At 31.2% G+C, this 22,481-nt stretch overlaps 1 protein-coding gene across 1 annotated transcript in view; it reads right to left on the bottom strand.

The window, feature by feature from the left end:
- LOC114326547 (uncharacterized) overlaps window positions 1–8,649 on the bottom strand; it is a 54,951-nt gene extending 46,302 nt beyond the window's left edge. Inside the window, exons 1-2 of the mRNA XM_050657227.1 lie at window positions 8,379–8,649; window positions 8,108–8,246 (exon numbers count right to left, since the gene is read on the bottom strand). Of these exons, the coding sequence (XP_050513184.1) occupies window positions 8,108–8,230 (123 nt within the window). The 5' untranslated portion in view covers window positions 8,231–8,246; window positions 8,379–8,649. The remainder of the gene's footprint in view (window positions 1–8,107; window positions 8,247–8,378) is intronic.
- Window positions 8,650–22,481: the final 13,832 nt, after the last annotated feature.

The following is a 22,481-nucleotide window of genomic DNA, read 5'->3' on the forward strand; positions in this document are numbered from 1 at the left end:
AATGAAATTTGGTAGATTTTAAGAGGTAGTTATTGCGCATTTTTTGGCGTACAATTAAGAATTTTATATTCACCATTGGCGTGCATACGGGTATAAATATTTTAGATATATCCCGTATGCACGCCAATGGTGAATATAAAATTCTCAATTGTACGCCAAAAATGCGCAATAACTAGGTCTTAAAATCTACCACATTTCATTTGCATATCACAAACCGTTTTAGAGCAATAAATAAATCGTCAGTTTGTAAGAACAATTTCAACACCCCCTATCTCAGAAACGAAGTATTTGCGGGCATAAGTTTATAAAGCAAACTGTCATCATTTTATCATGCAGAATTACCCCTTAAAGCTTGCCGTACTTATTGAAAAACACCCTGTATTGACGAAAAACAGGGGTAGTTGTTAAAGTGCCTAACTTTTTTATTATCCAACATAAACAAATAAATAAAAAAAGAATGTGTGTGTACTTTGTACGCACGTAAGAAGTTATACTTCTATTATATGATTTAAACGAAATTAATATACTTTTTATTTATATTTTGTTTAAATATTAAACTAATTTATACTTACTACTTCTCAAACATTTTTATTAGAATAGTGCCAAAAATTAAAATAATAAAAGAATAAAACACACACAAACACATTAAACAAGCCACAAATGATGTCTGAACATTAATTGTCGAAATTTTTTTTAACTAAATACGTATTTTCTGAAAATAAAATTATATAATAAATATACTTACAATCATAAAATGTATTAAAAAAAAACAAAAAAGAAAGTTTCTATTGGGACTCGAACCAGCGCTGATAAGCGCGGTTGGTATTGGAATTCATTCGCCTTCAACGCTTAGCCACGGACACTATGTGTCATTATTTACGAAGATCGACTAACTAAACGGATTAAACTTGTGATATTTTGATATTTTGAAAATTGATCAAATTATTTTAATTTTGAATTGAAATGATTTAGAATTGAAAAAATACAACAAAACATAGAGTAAGAAAACAATATATTAGGTGAATATTGATAGAAATTTTGATGGTAATCAAATTATATAAATAAAAGTATTACATACTATGTATTTTGGCAGATCAAATAGGTAGGTTTATACCCATGATACATTAACAATTATTACGTACCTGTTGCTTTTAAAAACTATTTAAAAGTCACTACAATATTATAAACTTTTTTGTTTCTGTCCTCACAACAATAAAAGTAATATATTATACATTTGTTTACCTTTACCTTTACCTCCAAACCACAGCTGTCCTACAGCTGCCATATCGGATAATTTTTGACATGTCATTTGAACATCCAATCAGAACAAAGTTATAATGCGCATGCGCCGGGCTGATAGGTTTTAACATATAAAAATTCACCCTCTATCGCCGGTAAAGAAGTATAACTTCAAAAACAGAATGTTAAGAAAATCTGTGGCTATAGTTGGGTTTTAATTTTAGTATTTTATAAAAGCTAGAACATTACACAGGGTGTTCCAAAGTTTGAGAAAAAAACACAGTTTGATTCGTACACCCTGTATACAATGACAATGTACCTGTCTAGCAACAATATTATTACAGCGATATTGATAAAGAATAAGGCTATAACATATTAAAAAAATTACTTAAATCGGACATCAGGTTTAGGAAATACAAGACATTAAAAATGACCCATTTTTTGGGGTGCCCGTTTTCTCTGCCGGTGAGTGTAGAACAAACAATGGTTGAGTTAGACTGTAAGCACAGTTTTTCAAGAAAAAATCGGGAAGTCCATCCGGTCCAGCTGTTACATTATTAGAAAGTTTTGACAAACCGTCATAAATAACTTCCACTGTCAAAGAATCACACTTTATTAAATGTGTCATGATAACTTACATCCAGGGAAGAAACATAAACTTCAGAGAAGTAAACAGCAAAAAGTTCACTTATCTGATCACCATTCACAGCTCTTTTATCAGCTAGATAAGTACATATTATTAGGAACATCATATAGATTATTTTTTCGGCTAAAAAATCTCCAAAATGACCTGGGATCGGTATTAAAATTATTTTCAAGGTCTTTTTTGTAATTCACAAAACATTATTTAGATAAAATATTACACTGACTACGGAACCTTGAAAACTCTATGTAATAACAGCGATTGCCAGTATTCTTGTAATTTTGTGAGCTATATTCTTTTGGATGATTAAATTTCTCAACTCAGCATTGAACCACTTTGGAAAAGTTGATACCTTACTTTTCTTTTTGGGCACAAAAAGATTTAATGCCATACTCAGAATATGATAGAAATTGTGTACTGCAGTATTTATGTCATTTAAATTTAAATACTTGTGCCAATTGATAGGTCCCAAATAATTCTGTAAGCTAATATAATCAGCGTTTCTGAAATCATAGTAAAATTCTTGGCACAGTAAATTATTTGTAATGTCCGATATAGGTAAATCAAAGGAGTATGGTTTGTGATGGGTAGATTCAGAAAAAATAGGATCTATTGCACATGAAAGTAGATACTATCCACATTCGAAAATAGTAGATCTAAAAACTTATTATTAGAGTTAGGAATAGTAATATGTTGTTTAAAATCAAGAAAAGCATAACATTGTGCTACACTAGAAATGTTTTCATTCATCTGAGACGGTGATATATTATTTAAATCGGGAGTTATGTTAGGCAAGTTAAAAAAATCACCAAAAATATAAAAGCTGCACTTATTATACTGAATTCTCAAATCTTCAATCGTTTCAACATGTGATAGATAGCAATTATTTGGACTATTAGGAGGAATATACACACCACCAATGATAAAATTAAAATTTGAAACAGAACAAGATATAAATAACTGTTCCACTGAATTGTTTATGTGGCTCATTTTAAATGCTTTTATTTTTCTATGAATAAGTATCAAAATCCCCCCCCCTCTACTTTTAGTACTTGAAAGATTAGATCTATCACATCTGAATATCTGATAATTAACCAAATAAAGTTCCTTATCTAGGAAATCATCATTCAACCAACTTTCAATAATGACAAATATATCAAAGCAAGAACAATTAACTGCTGCAGAGAAATCGGATAATTTTGTCCTTAAACCTCCTACATTATGACAGTAGATTATTGAATGACCTTTCAAATGAGCTAGAATATGACCCCTATTCTCATTTAAAAAAATCATCGATTACGTCATTACCCCAGATGGATGACGTCACTAGTATGAGATATGCCAAATAACATAATTTAAAAATAAAAATCGACCTGTTTTGGGATTTTTTCTTAAAGTCGCCGGTTTACAAAATAACGAATTTATTCCTTTCATTTGCACCATACTCTATATTCTGTTACGAAGTTTAGCGTTAAAATGTATGGCATCATTTTTTCCTAATTTATTTATCCTAATACTATTTAAAACAAGAGAAAAATGTAGAAAATTGCTATACTTTATTAATCTATGAATATTTAAACTTTTGCAATAATTTAAAACATTACTGTTTTTGTATTTTTCTAATTTTTTTTTAGAACAGTTTCTTTTGAACGGCAATAACAATAATTGTATTTTACAATATCATGTTAAAAAAAAAGTTGCCGTACAGAGTCAAATGATTTTAAGTACAGCTTTATAAATCAAGTATACCCTGAAATTAAGATAATTATTAATATACATACATTCAAATGGACAATAATTTTTTGACGGCATTATTTTTAGTAGTACTTTTGAGTGCTAGATAATGTTTTGGAACCGAAGCTGTACTTTTTCAAATCACCCCCCGGACCACGGAAAAAAGGGGATTGCAACCCTCGATTTTTCTCCTTGTTGCATGATTTTTGTACGGTGTTGTGGAATAATGGATTAGAAGCTGTATTGAAACAGTATGAAACTGATGCCGTACAGAATGAAATGACCAAATTTACCCTGGAAATTGTCAGAAAATCAAAAAAATTTACCAACTTTGTGGCGCACCATTTTTTTGCAAGCAAAATAAAATTAATTAAATTTACCTTTATATAATAATTGCATATCATACGGCACTGCGTGCTTTCTTATTATTTTTCATGGATCTCTTTTGAATTCTCACCAGCGCAGCACTCAGTTGGACAGCTTACAAGTGACGGCATAGTGCTGAATCTTATTATTTTATGCTCCTATATCGTCCTATATATATATATATATATATATATATATATATATATATATATATATATATATATATATATATATATATATATATATATATATATATATATCACCTGGTGGTTCATATTATGACCCATCCATTTTTTGACATGGGCCTGTAGTCTCTATTTCCAAAAACAGAACCTTAGTGATACCACCAGGATAACACAAAAGGAGTATGAAACGAAATCAGCCCTCCAATTTTTCCACAGACTGTTTTAAAGTTAGGAGAAAATACAACACTTCCATTGACCCCCTTATAAAGCCATCTATGCAAACATGTTTTGTTACCGGAATAATAACAAACAACATCAATACATGTACTTACAAATTGATGCAATAATCTTGAAAATAGGAGTACAAATAATAAAGTTATAGATTCTCAAACTTAATCAAAAATTTTGGGTGGCGGAATTTTGTGCCAGTGAGTGTAGTAGAATGCTTAGTAGAACTATGGTGGGACATTGGCCAGTAGGAAGACACAGAAAGAGGTTGATCGATGAAGTGAGAACTGATATTTTAGAGATATTGAGCGTGGATAACTGGAAGAAGAAGAATTTATTCAAAAATTAGGTAACCCTAATATACAGTTACAATTGAGATATTTTATAATATGTATATACAATTTAAATTATTTGACAATAGAAAAGTGGTATTAAGATACAATATGCAAGTCATAATAATAAAAATAAAACAAAAAATAAAAATCACTTAAAATATTCCATTACAATACAAGCATTAAAAATACTACATTACTCAAAATATTACATTAAACTACACGCAGTTAAAAACACATTTAGAAGCCACATGAGACATTAAATACGATTTGCAACATAATTCTTTAAATCTGTCCTATACATGTTAATTGAGGTCTTCAACTTGAGTTCCGTTGGCAACTTATTGAAATTATCAAAACCATTATAGAGAAGTGAGTTCATAGCACCTGTAGTATTGGTTCTTCTGATGTAAATATTATTAGAATTTCTCGTAAAATAAGGGTGAATATCTGAATTTGTAACTAACAAGATCGAGAAAATATTTAGGTGCCAATCCATGTACAATTCTAAAAATCAATATCATGGTCAAATAAAAAAGACGTTGCGATACAGAAAACCACTGCAAAGAATTCAACATCAATGTGACAGGTGTTAATCTACTTGTACGTAAAATGATCCTCATTCCACGATTCTGTAATTTTTGTAATTTGGCTAGTTGGTTAAGATTTAAAAGATATAAGATGGATGCACAAAAATCAAAGTGAGGTTGGATTATCGATTTATATACAGTGATCCTTGACTGAAGTGACAAATTCTTAGAAATTCTTGTAAAGAAATACAATTTTTTTGCGAGTTTTTTACACATATACTCTAGATGCTTGTCGAATGATAGAGTATTATCTAATTGAAAACCAAGATATTTAATTTGTGTCACTAGTTCAATTAGTTCCCCATCAATGTTTAACATTATATTGTTAGTATTAAGACTCCTGTACTTAAATTTAGATGTAACTATCATGGCTTTTGTCTTACTTACGTTTAATTTAAGTTTATTAAGTTTTAAGTATTTAGACACTGAACATTAAAACGTGATTCATTTTGTCAACCGCCCCTTCAATAGAACTATCGCTACAAGCCAAAAGGGTATCATCAGCGAAAAGGTTAATAAATTCACAGTCCACAAACAAATTTATATCATTTAAATATAATATAAAAAGCAATGGTCCAAGTACACTACCCTGCAGTACACCAACGTTATTAGTGACAGTTTCGGATAATAAATCAGAGATTTTTACTCTTTGCTTTCTGTCAGTTAAGAAGTTCCTTAGCCAATTTAGAACAGCTCCATTAATGCCATAGGTTTTTAGCTTATCCAATAAAATGTATCTATCAATCGTTTCAAACGCTCGTTTAAGATCTAGAAAAACTGCAACTGTATAATTATTTCTATCTATTTCTTGTTTAAATTTACATATTGAGAGTTGAACAGCCGCTTCACATGAATGATTCTTACGAAAACCGGATTGATGATTAATTAAAATATGGTTCAAATCTATGTGATCAAGAACTTGCTCGTATACAACTGTTTCCAATACTTTCTCCAAAGCCGGTAACATGTTGATAGGTCTAAACTCGCTCGACTTAATTATCACTTTAGGGATAGGGATAGGAACAACTGTACTTATTTTTAAGTCAGATGGAACAATGCCACCATCTAGGGAAGTATTAATTAAATTTAAAATAACATGACCTATGGTTTCAAATACTTCTTTAATCATTTTACTACAAAGAACGTCTTGTGGATTGTACTTACTATCAAGAGAGTTAATGATGTGTCTTAGGTCAGAAAGTGATATTAATTTAAATTTTGTAAAGGGCATATATAAATTACTATTAACGTTAATCCAAGAATCTTGTAATTCCATACTGTTAACTATATCCTCTATTCCAGAGGTTCTCAACCTTTTTTACTCAGCGACGCACTAACGTACTCCTTACAGATTCGCGACACCCTTATATTATGTACAAATTTTTGCTAGTGGTAGGTAAGTACAGATGAATATATTAAGCATATTATTTTTTATTTCGTAAGAACATAACAAGAACAATATGCATGATTGGTATATTATAACAAGTAAAAAAATATAAATAAAAATATCGTATTCGTAAATCCCGCGACACACCTGATAGGTTCTTCCGGCACACCAGTGTGTCGCGACACGGTGGTTGAGAACCGCTGCTCTATGCTATTAACATAATACACATTAAAATTGTTTGCAATGTCCACCTTATCATGACATATGCTTTTCTGACCATTAAACTCAAATTCTATATTATTTGGAAAATCCCGACCGTTCCTATTAACTAATTTTTTTAAAGTCTTCCACATTAATTTAGAGTTATTTTTATTTCTGTCAATTTATCAAAGTAGTATTGGTCCTTTTTGACTTTCAACACATTCACAACCTCATTTCTAGGTTTTTTAAAAGTTAACCAATTATTATTCCTCTCTTGACCCAAAGAATTCTTAAACACCTTGTAGCTGCTATCCCTAGCTCTTATTTTATTGCAAGTGATCCCCATAACTATACGTTTGGATGGGAGCTACATTATTTAATGTTCTACCACAAGTATCATGTAACTCTTGGTATACAATATTTACATCAACATCATCCAAAGACCAACGGTATGAAATCAAATCAGTTTTAATTTTATTCATATTAGTACTACTTAAGTTCCTAAAAGATCTTGATAAATTAGTGTAAAGTTATTAATACAGTTTGAAAAATTCACTGAAATTACTGAATGATCAGTAATTGCAGGTGAAGAATGGACATCAGACACGCAATTATTTTGATTAACTAACACATAATCAAGAAGAGTTTTACTTACATTAGTAATTCTGGTGGGCTCAGCAGTTAGCTGGCTAATACCATACATTGTTAGTATATTTTTAATTTTATTAGTATAAAAACTGTTGCTTAAGTAATCCAAATTAAAATCCCCTACCAAAATACATAAAGAATCAGATGCAAAAAGTTCACAAATATCCACAAATTTATCCAGAAATATTGCATCAGAGGAAGATGGAGAGTGGTACAGACAACCAACAACCACTAGAGAGGAACCAATTGCTATTTTTATAAATTTGCACCAATAGTTTCCCTCCAGAGTAAAAGTTTTAAAAACAGAGGAGATTAACTAGGAATAGAGATACTTGGAGGTGGGCTTTGGGTGACGCCAGGGCCTGACTTGGGCTGTAGTGCCCTATGAGAGAGATAGAGAGTACTGTGCTGCTTTACGTTACAACCATTTTCACCATTTATACATAAACCAGTGACCAGTCCTATGATGTATTAAAAAATTGTATTTCAAATAACCAGGTAATGTAACCAAAAACAATTTATTTATACAATTGATTCTATCCTTCAATGATTACCTGCTCGGATGATCCTTTATCACTTGTGTTACTGTCATTTGCATTGCTTGTACTTGGCAGAGACTTCCTCTTTTCGCGATCCTTTGAGGATTTCTTAGATTTTACATTATTGCTAGTAGACATTGGATTTTAGTATTTCCTTAAAATTGAGTTTATTTATTAATTAATAGGCATACATAAAACATCATTGCTACTTCAAAAACGATATTAAGTGTTGATAAAAATATTGTCGTAAGTATACTTTAGAGTTACAAGTAATTTCTTTACTTACTCCTACAAAGTTTAAGGTTTAAATCGGAAGAAACTTGTCAACTGGTAGATTATGTATGGAACATTGAGAAATAGTTTGTTATTTGGATATGTTAAAGTTTATAAATTTTGCACTGGTTACTGCTGATTCTTCTGTAAAAATTATTTGCTTCATTTATAATCTATTTATTTACATAAATATTTTAGTAAATACTAAAAAAAGCTTAATATGACGTCCACTGACGTCTTGACGTCTAACATAACCATAACCAACCATCATCCATCATAAACAATCTATATCCATCAATAAAATCGATTAAAATAAAATCGATTCTGATCAAAAGTAAGGGAAAATTGATTTTGGGGCGCAGCTCAATTTTTTTTAACTCAAAAATTAAGTTTTTAACGTACGTGGAAAATAAATTTGGGACACTATTATGGAGGATGTCCTAAATTTGTATTAAAATCAATATTAAATTTAATATTTCTATATACACTCACCGGTACAAAATTCCGCCGCCCAAAATTTTTTATTAAGTTTGACAATTTATAACTTTATTATTTGTACTCCAATTTTCAAGAATCCTACATCAGTTTATAGATACACGTTTTGGTGTCGTTTGTTATGATTTCGGTAACAACATTTTTTGCTTAATAGATAGCTTATAGATCTGTATAATTTTTTGTAAATAAAAACAGTGATTGACTCATAAACATAAATATCTTAAATAGAGGTTGGGTTGATAAGATTAGAATGGCCTGCATGCAGCCCAGATCTCAATCATATTGAGCATTTATGGGATGAATTAAAAATAGCTATTCGCCGTCTCCTAGGCCTCCAGAAAATGTGGTACAAGTTATGGCCCTGGTAAAGGAATATCGGTCTATTCCCCAGGCAAGGATAAAGTGGACTTTACATTACATGATTTATCGTGTGATTTGTCATATGAGTTGGTCATGGAGTGAAATTTACATGTTTACACTGTGTGACTTATCATATGATTTTGTCATAAGCATTGTGTTTTATCATAAGCATTGTCATGCGGCTCATCATGGGCCAAATCATATGATAAATCATGTAGGTAGTGTAAAGTCGACTTTATACATATTTATTCGATGCCAAACATATTGCGAGCAGTCGTCACTGCGAGAGGCAGGGCCGCCGAGAGGGATGAGCGGGCCCCAGTAAAAAGTGAAGGGCGGACCCCTGGCAAAAAGTGAAGAGCGAGAAAAATTGTTTAATTGTTATAGAAATCAAATTATTAATAATAAATAGGTAATAAGAAACATTTCAAATATAAATTTTATTAAATTTTGATTATACTATTTATAATAGTGAAAATACACTCGCGATCACAAAAATCGGGTCACTCGATGAATTATACATGTTTGATGTCCCGAATTTCCTAAACCTGTTGTCCGATTTGAGTGATTTTTTAGTATGTTATAGCATTATTATTTAAGAATATCAGTGTAATAATATTGTTGCTAGACAGGTAAATGTCATTTTATACCTGGTGTAACAATCATACTGTGTTTTTTCCTTAAAGTTCGGAACATTCTGTGGAATATTATAGCATAGATAAAATATTGAAATTACAACTTAATTGTAGCCTTAGGCTTTCTTAACATTTTCCTTCTTGATTCATATGCTTTTGGATAATAAAAAAGTTAGGTAGTTTAAATATGTTCTTCATCAATACAGGGTGTTTCTTAATAAGTGCGATAAACTTTAAGGGGTAATTCTGCATGAAAAAATAATGACCGTTTGCATTATAAACACATGCCCGCAAATGCTTCGTTTCCGAGATACGGAATGTTGAATTTTTTCTTACTAACTGACGATTTATTTGTTGCTCTAAAACCGGTTGAGATATGCAAATGAAATTTGGTATGTTTTAAGAGGTAGTTATTATGCATTTTTTGACATATAAATAAGAATTTTATATTCACCATTGGCGTGCATATGGGTATAAACATTTTAGATACATCCTGTATGCACGCCCATGGTGAATATAAAATTCTTAATTGTATGACAGAAAATGCGCAATAACTACCTCTTAAAACTTAACAAATTTTATTTGCATATCTCAACTGGTTTTAGAGTAGCAAATAAATCGTCAGTTTGTAAGAAAAAATTCAACATCCTGTATCTCGGAAACGAAGCATTTGCGGACATGTATTATAAAGCAAACGGTCATTATTTTTTCATGCAGAATTACCCCTTAAAGTTTGTAGCACTTATTTAGAAACACCCTGTATTGATGAAGAACAAGCCTAGTTGTTGAAGTACATAACTTTTTTATTATCCAACATAAGCATATGAATCAAAAAGGAAAATGTTAAGAAAGCCTAAGGCTACAATTAAGTTTTAATTTCAATATTTTATCTATGCTATAATATTCCACAGAGTGTTCCGAACTTTAAGGAAAAAACACAGTATAATTGTTACACCCGGTATAAAATAACATTTACCTGTCTATATCAATTTTGATTATCAAGATGGCGCCGAACGATGCGCACGTGAAATTACTCCTCTCTGTAAATGATGAGAATTTTAAGGAAAAAGCATTCAAATGTTGCCAGAAAACTACTAACGTTATAGTGTGCATAAAATGTGGAAGTATTTTTCATTTATCTTGTTCATCAAGAAAAAAGCAGAAATGTATAAAGTTATGTGATACTAGAATTGTATGTGAGACATGTGAACAATCTGAAAATCCCAAAGGAAACTCAGTAAGTCATACTCAAGAGGTAAATGCACATATCCTACAGTTGGAAATTGATTTTCTAAAAACAATTTTAAGTGAAAAAGAGGAAAAATATAAAATTTTATTTGATAATAATCAATTGTTAAAAAGAACTAACGAGCTCCTTGAAGAAAAAGTAAAACAAAAAACTAAAGAACCTGAATTCAAGGTAATTAACGTTGACAAAAGAAAAAACTGGACTTCCCCTGGTAAAGATGATAAACAACTACAAAATGTTAATGACCTTACTAATAGTAAACAAACTGAATTAGTAGTGACTAAAATTCCTGCAGACGGAACGCTAGCGCGATCCTCAACATCGACAAACTTTGGAAATGAAGTGCCAAATGAAAAAAAATACATTACATCAAGACAAATGAGTGCCGCAATGCAAGAAGCCAAAACTCAAACTGTTTTACATAATCTGTTGAACACTGAAAATAATGCTCCGGTTCTTTCAGAGTCTTCAAGCAACGGTGCGTGGACACAGGTAGCTCATAGAAAAAAGAGGAAGTTCTTAGTTGGAAGTACCGAGTCACCTTGCAACATTGAGGCTGTTCCACAAATGATCAACCTACATGTGACTCGCCTAAAGCCTGACACAAAACCGGAGCAATTAGAAAAGTTCCTGGAAAATCATTTAGATGGCGTAAAATGCGAAATCCATCAGTCCAAAAAACCTGACATATATGCATCCATGAAAGTGACCATTAGACGAGACTTAATTAAGAATGCATGGAAGCGAGAAATCTGGCCCAGTGGAGCATTAGTCTCGTTTTTCAAGATGAGGAGGACGCTGTCGCATTAGGTGGGTCCTCAAGCAATACAACTATTTCACGTATAGTAAATGACTTTAAATTGAAGTTAATCTCGGTTAATGTACAATGTTTAACAAACAAACTTTTAAATCTTGAGCTTTTTTCTAATGCTGAAAAACCTGACATTCTATGTATTCAGGAGCACTGGTGTAATGAGGATAATATTAATCTTATTTATATCCCAGGGTACACTTTGGTAACCCATTTTACTAGAAAAAATAAAATACATGGTGGAACTCTTATTTTATCTAAATCTGGGACAGACAAGTATGCAGTCTCAGTCGTTGATTGCCGTAAATTCTCTGAGGAAGAAAGCTTTGAATGTTGTGCTGTGACTATTTTAATCAGTAACTGTAAATTTCTAGTCATTAATGTGTACAGAACGCCTAACAGCAATCTAGATTCTTTTATAAATAATTGTTTTAATATTTTAGGTCATTTTCACAACCGTGTTGATAAAATTTATCTCTGTGGAGACTTTAATATCAACTACTTAATTCAGAGCAATGAAAAACTTCGATTAGATGATCTTTTTCAATCATTTGGTTTGTCTCTTAATATCCCAAATATACCAACACGTATTTTCATGAATAACAATAAAGTAACTAAAACAAAAATTGACTACATTGCTACTAATAATATCACTATGAATCATACTTGTCAAGTCAATCAACCCAATATGGGTGACCATCTTGCCATTATTTTTGACATTGTTGTAAGTCGTAATCAGGATAGGATGGAATCTAATATAAAACAGCAGTGTTTTAGGTGTTTAAATGATAATAATTTAGACATCCTAAAACAAGACTTGATGAGGATTGGTTTTTACGAGGTATACAATGAAAGTAATATTAATAACGCTTTTATCGAATTTATGGATACTTTAAACTTTGCTATTACTTCAAACTGTCCCCTTAAAAGTAAAATAGGTAAGGACGTGCATAAAAGTAAAGGTTGGGTTGATCATGACATATATGCTAGGAGTAAACAATTAAAAAACCTATTTAATGAAGCTAAAAACTCTAATAATAGTAACATCTGGAATGAGTATAAAGCTACCAAGAAGGAATACAATAATCTTATTGCTGAAAAGAAAAGGGAATTCAATTATCTTCAAATTGTAAGTAGTAATAATAAACAAAAAACTATGTGGAGTATAGTAAATAAAACTATAGGGAGAAAGCAAAGTACTAATAAAATTAAACTCAAAATTGAAGACAAACTAATATCAGATGATAAAAATTTAGCTCAATATTTTGCATGCCATTTCAATGACAAAAATAATGCACTAAAAAATAGGCTTGACAATAACCCTCAAAACTGTACTTTATCACATAGGTGGACTATAGACAGTTTTGTTTATTTTCCAGTAACATCTGATGAAGTTCTTGATATTATTTGTGGTCTTAAAAATAAACATTCTTTTGGAAATGATGAATTAAACACAAGAATGATCAAACACATCAAGGATGTTATATCAGAACCGCTGGCATATTTAATTAACCTAGTATACAACACAGGTGAATTTCCTGAAAACCTAAAATTAAGTAAAATTGTTCCAGTATATAAAAAATCCGATCACACTTGTATTGATAATTATAGACCTATTTCTTTGTTAAATGTAATTTCAAAAATTTTTGAACGAGCTTACTACACTAGGATCATACAGTTTTTGGACAAAAATAATGCACTGTGTTCAGAACAGCATGGCTTTCGATCCGGAAGATCAACAGAGGGGGCTACTGAAGTATTTATGGAATCTGTCTATAGGCATCTTGATGATGGTCTTCTTGTAGTGGGTATCTTCTTTGATCTTTCCAGAGCATTCGACAGTCTTAAATTTGAATTTGTCCTTAACAAATTGTATGTCCACGGAATAAGAGGTAACATGTTAAATTTATTGAACTCATATCTTCTGGAGAGGAAATTCTATGTTGAATTAAACAAGGAAAGGTCAGACATCTTCAGTGTAGATGTAGGAGTGCCGCAGGGATCTGTGTTGGGACCACTGCTATTTCTTATTTTTGTCAATGACCTACCCGATCATATTACTCATGACCACATTGTAATGTACGCAGATGACTCATCTGTGATTGTATCAGCACATACATACGTAGAGCTTCAAAATAGAGTGTCAAGGGTTATCAGATTATTCCAAACATGGTGTACACAAAACTTGCTACAACTGAATATTGATAAAACATCGTATATACATTTTAGATGCAAACGAAATATGCCAGTTGTGTCTATTCCTGAAATTGTAAATATTCCAAACATAAAATTTTTAGGTGTATTCTTGGACCAGTTTATGAGTTGGGATGTTCACGTTGAATATGTTAATAAGAAACTAAATTGTTCATTCTATGCTTTAGTACAGTTGAAGAGAACACTCAGTATTAAAACTCTCATTAATGTATATTATTCTTTGGTTTATTGTCACCTTACTTATAATGTTACGTTATGGGGTAATTCCACAAAATCAGACACAGTGTTTATTAAACAGAAGAGAATTATTAGACTTATCTTCAATATTCCTTTTGGGCATACTTGTAAGCAAGTTTTCATTAATAACAATATCTTACCGTTGCCTTCCATATATATCTTGAAATCCATATTGTATATTAAGCATAATTTACATTCATTCAAGAGAAATTCTGATTTACATGCATACTCAACTAGGAATGCCAATCAGTTTGTTACTGTTGGTCACAAACTATCCAAATTTGAGAAGTCCACAGATTATGTGGGGGTCAGGCTATATAATCATCTTCCAAATGAAGTTAGATCTTTGCATCCGGTGAAATTCAAAAGAGTTGTGAAAAGTATACTATGTAAACATGCATTCTACAGTGTAGAAGAATACTTAGCAACTAGATTGCTGTTATGAGTTCTGTCTAATATTAATAATTTTCATATTTATCAATGTACATTATGTTAAATCTAAAATTTAAGTGTATGTATAGGTATTTGATTATGTGTCTGTGACTATATTGTGTTGTATATCTGACGTGTATATCCATCTTTATGATGGCAGCTGTAAAGCTATACCAATAAAGTATTCTATTCTATTCTATTCTATAACAACAATATTAGTACACTAATATTCTTAAATAATATAGTCCAGAAAGTCACTGCGCATCCGCTAGGAAAAATATTCTAATTCGGATTTTTTGCACAATCTTACTCAAAAAGGACTCCTTTTAACAAATTTCCATGTTGCCAGGACCAAAAGGTGGTCAAGATTTTTTTAAACGTTTTTTTTTTGTTTTTTTCCTAAAATTATTTTTATTGCATGGAAAAAAGTTTTTTTAGGTTTTTTTGGATCATTCCAAACAGAAAAGGTCTTTAGTGACTTTTTTCTAAAAATGATAGTTTTTGACATATAAGCGATTAAAAATTGAAAAATTGCGAAATCGGCCATCTTTAACCCTCAAAGACTATGTGAAAAACTGAAAATTTCAATGTTGCCAAGGTAGGTAGATATTCTTTAAACATCGATTGATGAAATCCCGAAGAGTTTTTTGCAATACAATATTCAAAACTCCTTTGTTTTTTAATTGCGAATCAAGCGTGCGCGACACTATTTTCCACCGACAGTATGGTGCAAATGAAAGGAATAAATTCGTTATTTCGAAAATCGGCGACTTTAAGGAAAAATACCGAAACAGGTCGATTTTTATTTTTAAGTTATGATATTGTGGCATATATGGTATACTAGTGACGTCATCCGTCTGGGCGTGATGACGTAATCGATGATTTTTTTAAATGAGAATAGGGGTCGTGTGGTAGCTCGTTTGAAAGGTTCTTCAATTCTCTATCAATTAATGTAAACATTTACATAATTTTTTTACAGGGTGTCCTTCTACTTCTTTTTTTGTCAAATAATTTAATTTAATAAAAATTTTTTGGACATCCTGTATAAATAATTATGTAAATGTTTATATTACTGAATAGAGAATTGAAGAACCTTTCAAATGAGCTGGCACACGACCCCTATTCTTATTTAAAAAAAATCATCGATTACGTCATCACGTCCAGATGGATGACGTCACTAGTATACCATATATGCCACAATATCATAACTTAAAAATAAAAATCGACCTGTTTCGGGATTTTTCCTTAAAGTCGCCGGATTACGAAATAACGAATTTATTCCTTTCATTTGCACCATACTGTCGGTGGAAAATAGTGTCGTGCACGCTTGATTATCGATTAAAAAACAAAGGAGTTTTAAATATTGTATTGCAAAAAACTCTTCGGGATTTCATCAATCGATGTTTAAAGAATATCTACCTACCTTGGCAACATTCAAATTTTCAGCTTTTCACATAGTTTTTGAGGGTTAAAAATGGCCGATTTCGCAATTTTTCAATTTTTAATCGCTTATATGTCAAAAACTATCATTTTTAGAGAAAAGTCACTAAAGACCTTTTCTCTTTGGAATGATCCAAAAAACCTAAAAAAAACTTTTTTCCGTGCAAGAAAAAATAATTTTAAGAAAAAAACAAAAAAAAACGTTTAAAAAATTGTTGACCACTTTTTGGTCCTGGCAACATGCAAATTTGTTAAAAGGAGTCCTTTTTGAGTAAGATTGTGCAAAGAATCCGAATTAGAATATTTTTCCTAGCGGATGCGCAGTGGCTTTCTGGACTAATAAGGCTATACGCTGTGAGCTCGTACGTAGAGGGGATATTTATAAATTCGCGAGCGCCAGTAGTGGCAAGTCTGTAAACGATTACCGGAAATTTGACATAAATGTCAAAGTGATTAATTTAAAATTAAAATTAAAAACATTAAATTATAAAAAATATTAGTTGGTCAAAGCTGTGGTATATATTTTTACCTTAAATATACTTACGTTTTAAATACTGAATTTACGTTTTTTTAATGTTCCGTAATATGTAATTATAAATTAATCTATATTAATCTTAGCGCCATCTACACGATAATTGTGAAAGTATCCGAAGTAAGAAATTAATATTTCATCAATAGAACGTCAAAATGATTAGCAAAATCTAAAAAAAATCTATTACAATTTAATTACTTTTTAGCGTTGTAAATATTAAGCGATAACAATTAAATAATAAATTTAAAAATTACCGGTGAAAGTTGAATTAGTAATCCGCCAGGAGCGACACCAGCGAAGCTCAGAGCGTATAACATGCTAAAAAAATCACTCAAATCGGACAACAGGTTTAGGAAATTCGGGACATCAAACATTTATAATTCATCGAGTGACCCGATCTTTGTGATCGCGAGTGTATTTATATTACAGGTGCTTTTCGAATTTTCTAATTGGCAAAAATATCTCTAATTTTTGAAAAATCGCATGTTTTTGCCAAATCATTCTCAATTCACAAAGTTTATAGGCAGCTAACCGATCCTGTTTCATTGTAGCTATCATTATATCATAGAATTTTTTATGCGAAAAAGAAAACTAAAGGATCTTTCTGTTTCTGTGACTGTCACTGGTAATGTGCAAAATATTCTTAACGCAATAACGATTCAAATTTGAGATGTTTCATTTTATTAAGCAAATATATATTGGAGAAAGTTAAAGATTCACCAATATTATCCTTGTATATATAGCTCCTCAAATGAAAAATTTCATCTATCAATTCTTCACTTGATGTCTTCTTTATAAAACTTGCGCAATACACACATATATCAATTTTTTTTCTTAATATTGTTTTCATCTTCAATCAGTCGTCGTTAAATCTTCTGGTTAAATTGCTTATTATGACAATATTAAATATTTCTCAGTGAAATATTGCGTCGGGCTCAAAATTATCAGTCGCATCACTACTAGGTCCAGGCAAAATCATCAAAACATCTCACAAGCTTTTTGCACCATTTTTGTTTATTTGATGTAGAATAGAATAGAATAGAAAAATATGCTTTATTGTCACTGAAAATTATACAATTTTATGTACCAAGCTTAACATAGAGTCAGAGTCATGTAAATTCTGGATTTATTCCAATTGCTGGTAACTAATATAGATTCTTCAACATAGATTCTTCTGATTTTTTGTAAATCTTCTAGAAGCCCTGATATTTTTAATATCAGATATATATTTTTAATCTTCATATCCATACCATAGTTTTATCTGACTGCACTGTAGTATTTGACTTCTGTGATTTATTGCTGTTAAAATTTTAAACAAAATCGATTAAAAGTCATAATATTACATATAGCTGAGTATTAATTAAACGTATTATGGGCATAAAGTGAAGAGCAAAAAAAAACGGGAAAAATTACGTCTTTGGTCTGGTCGACGCCGGGCCCCTTACATATCGCCGGTCCCCGGTAAAATGTACCGGCTGTACCGCCCTCTCGGCGGCCCTGGCGAGAGGTGGACATACCCGCTATTGAATTGTTTTGTTTTGTTGTTAATTTTGTTTTGTGTTGTTAATTTTAGTTCGAGATGGCCCGGTGCAAGAGGAAGACGGTACATATATATGGAGAATCAGGAGAAACGTCGAGGTTAATGAACTGAGTAAAGGTCATGACTAGGGAGCGGATTTTATGCTAAATGCATATTGCATGCATATTTCGCATATTTGAGAACTTTACTAAATTTTGCATATTTTTAAAGAAACATTCATATTTTGTGCATATTTAAAAACATTTAAGTCCAAAAAAAAATTTAAATTTTTTAATTCGACACAAAATATTTCACCGCACAAGCTGTCGTATCTATTAATTCGAGAACTACCTGAAGAGAGACGGCTCATTGACTGCCTTTTCATTTTTTCTTAGAAAATACCCGCTCTTAACACAAAGTACTTATAGTGCTTATAGGTACGCCATTATATAATGATTGTAGGATGTTAAAATTATTATGAAGGATGGTTTATCGGGGAATCCGAATTTTATTTACATTTATTATATTTAGTACAATGTGTATCCCAATTTAGTAGGTACCTATAATTCTGGTGATTCTTTTAAATCCCCTATTGTTAAGAGAATTTACACCTTTAACCATAGTTTTACGATTTTCTAACAGAAATTGAAATATTCATGCTTTAGACACCTTTAGATCAAAGCCCGTCTTTAAACGGCTTTAAAACTTTGGAGGACATATGCGAAATTTTTAATGGAAATTTTGAAATTGATTTTGGTGCAGAATTTTCGGCTTTAACAAGTTATTTTAAATACGCCCCAATTACTTTTGTTGATGTTGAAAGGAGTTTTTCAAGTTATGAAAATAATTTATCTGATCAAAGAAAATGTTTCCTCGTAGAAAATTTGGGAGACACATTGTAGTGATTATTTAAATAGGTAACTATTGGTATCAGTTTTTGTAAAAAATGTGAATAAATTGCATATATAAAAAATAATGATTTTATTTGAAAAATAATAAATAAGATTGCCGCCCCCCCTATAAAAGAACCCCCTAGAATAGAATATTTGTGGTTTCTCGAAATGCGCATTTTTTGAATTTTTGTGCATATATTGAGCATATTTCGTAATTTTTTACTGCATATATATGCGCATATTTCATCAAAATTGATCGCATATATATCCGCTCCCTAGTCATGACATTGTAAGATTTGTGAAAAGTCAAAGACTGTCATGGCTGGGACATGTTCAGCGACAACAAGACACGAAAACTACAAAGAAGATGTTACAGTGGAAGCCGGTAGGAAGGCGGAAAAAAGGAAGGCCCAGGACGAGATGGTTGGATGACGTGGAAGACGATCTGAAAACCATGAATATAAGATAATGGAGAAGAAGGGCCCCAAGAGAGATCTGAATGGAAGGACATAGCCAGACAGGCAAAGACCCATCCAGGGTTATAATGCCAGAAGAAGAAGAAGAAGAAGAAGAAGTTGTTAATTTTAGTGCGTTTGATATTTTTATTTAAGTAAACATTCAAAGCAGTGTTTTTATTTACAGCATTTAAAAGACAAGGGATTCGGATAATTCAAAAAACAAAATTTTAGGATAATACAGGATAATACAAAAATAGTATGTAACAAAATCAGCCCCCCAATTTTTCCACAGATTTTTTTAAAGTTAGGAGAAAATACAACACTTCCATTCACCCTCGTATAATGCCATCTAAGCAAAAAAAAATTGTTACTGGAATAATAACAAACGACATGAAAACATGTCATGTAGTACCTACAAACTGATGCAAAGATCTTGAAAATCGGAGTACAAAAAATAATGAAGTTATAAATTGTTAAACTTAATTAAACAAAAATTTTAGATGGCGGAATTTTGTGCTGGTAGTGTAAGTATATTCGATGAAAAATGTTTTTAAAAAATGAAAAATATTAGGTTTATTACCAAAAAGACTGCATCAAGAAAGTATATCAATAGATAACATTGCATAGGGGTAACTTAATTTATAACATACTAAAGAGATATTGTGGGTGAATAACTAGAAGAGAGCAGGCTCCTGCGGGTACCATCCATGTACACTTCGCGTCAAAAAAAACTGGTACAAGTCTTATAACCGAAAATCGTGTTTTTCTAGTTGTGTAAATTGGTCTTGTCACATATGTCATTCTTATTTCTAGGCAACGTTGCCAGTTCAACTAAAATATTATAAAAAACCAGGTAAAAGAAGGGCTGTGCGGCAGACCGCAAGTTTTTAGTAGGTTTACTAAAAATTAAAACAACATCGAGCATTCTCGATTAGTCAGTCACATTTATTTAAACATGCATCCTAAAAAATTCTCTTATTAATTTTGTAATGTTCCATCATCTCAATTAAGTACCCATAAATTAATTCGTGTTCTAATATAATTTATGACAGATATGATATGAATGACACATAATAACTCTAGACATGACATTAAATTATTATGTTTAATTTAAAATCGAGAAATGTGAAGGGTTTCTCGTAGAGTTGTGGGATACTAATAAATAAAACACACTGGAAAAATTAAAATTTGAAATTAATACAAAATGAAAAGCTTTTACAGTAAACACTTGTGAAACTTAAATATTATGTATTACAATAAAATTCGAAACTGCTGAAATATTAAGCACATAGGAGGAAAATGTCGCCTGTCAAAATGTTCAATGTGTTTTATTAAATGTATTCATTTTTTTTTCGAATCATGAGAAATATAATAAGAATTTTTCACAGAAATACGTCAAAGTTAGGCCACACACATTACCATAATGTGTATCGGTTGCGTTCCGTCACAGTGAAGTTATTATTAATATTGACAATTTGAACTGTCAAAATTTTTATTTTATCATTTCTTGTTTAAAATAATAATAAAATTGATAAGATAGCCTCAGTTGAGGAGAAAGTAATAATAATAAAGATGTTTTATTCAGTCAATAGTGTGCGAACAATAAGGTAAATAATAACGTGGGCCTAACATTTACACACATGCCTACTGTGGCAAATGTAGGTATTTTTCAAAGTGTTGGAATGTGTTTAAATCCTAGAACAATTTTAGCTCCCAATAAAGGAAGAAGAACAAGAAGAAGAACAATTTTAGCTTTTGTTTTTAATACAGATTTTAATCCCATACAAATAGCTTCTCATGATTTTTGTTGTAAAATGATTAGGGAAGCAGGAATTTAACAGTTTAGAATTTTACATTGAGTTACCTATGGCCCGTTTTACGATTCACCACCATGATTTTTGAACGTTATTTTTTGTATTTAGATTTAGTGCAATTCCATTATCTGTGCTGGCAACAACGCCGTGATTCACGAGCCATTGTGTCCAGTCTGAACACAGGTTTACATTGGGAAAAAAAAGTGTACCAGTTTTTTTTGACGCGAAGTGTACCTGCAGGTAAAAAGAGAGCCAAAACACACGGCAAGACAAAATAGTAACCATCACTAAGTGGCAGGAAGAGTAGCTAAGCGAGCAGAAGGCTGCATAGACAAGGACTCTGATCCCGATGGAGGAGCGTGGGTGAAATGCAAATAATATAAAAAGACTCTAATCATTTGGAGAATACCTTGAGAGGATTGGCAAGGCAATAATATAGTAGTCCTGTCACCAAGGGGGGTACAACTTCCTCCTTAATTCAGATGGACTTACCAAAGTTTTTTTTATGTATTTTGACCCGTAGAACACGAATTTTTTGGGTAACAGTTGATCCGGATGTCGATAAGATTGTTATAAACAAAGAACTTGAGGAATTACATAACAGCGATTTTTCGCAAAACAAAACATTTTTTTGTATTTTTTGGGTGATTCTTTCAGCTTAAATCATTCTCTCAAGTACATACACATTCTTTTTTTTAGCAAAACGATACCAAAAATAAAAAAAAAGAATATGAATCGTCCGGGATTTGAACCCGGAACCTCTCGATCTCCGGTCACACGCTCTCCCACTGAGCTATATTCCCTTCGCTTTGACAGGTTACAAGATTTCTCATACATACTGACAAATTAAATAGACCAAGTGAAGTATACAAAAATACTTTAAATATACTTACTATTATTATAAAATATCTTATTCCCGAGGAAGACAAATCCAAAGACACATAAACTATAATAAATAATACATTTACTAAAAACACTAATATATTTTTTAATGACTTATTTGCGCTGACAGCGCTGATACATACAT

The sequence above is a fragment of the Diabrotica virgifera genome, chromosome 7 (genome assembly GCF_917563875.1).
Source record: "Diabrotica virgifera virgifera chromosome 7, PGI_DIABVI_V3a".
NCBI lineage: Eukaryota > Metazoa > Arthropoda > Insecta > Coleoptera > Chrysomelidae > Diabrotica > Diabrotica virgifera.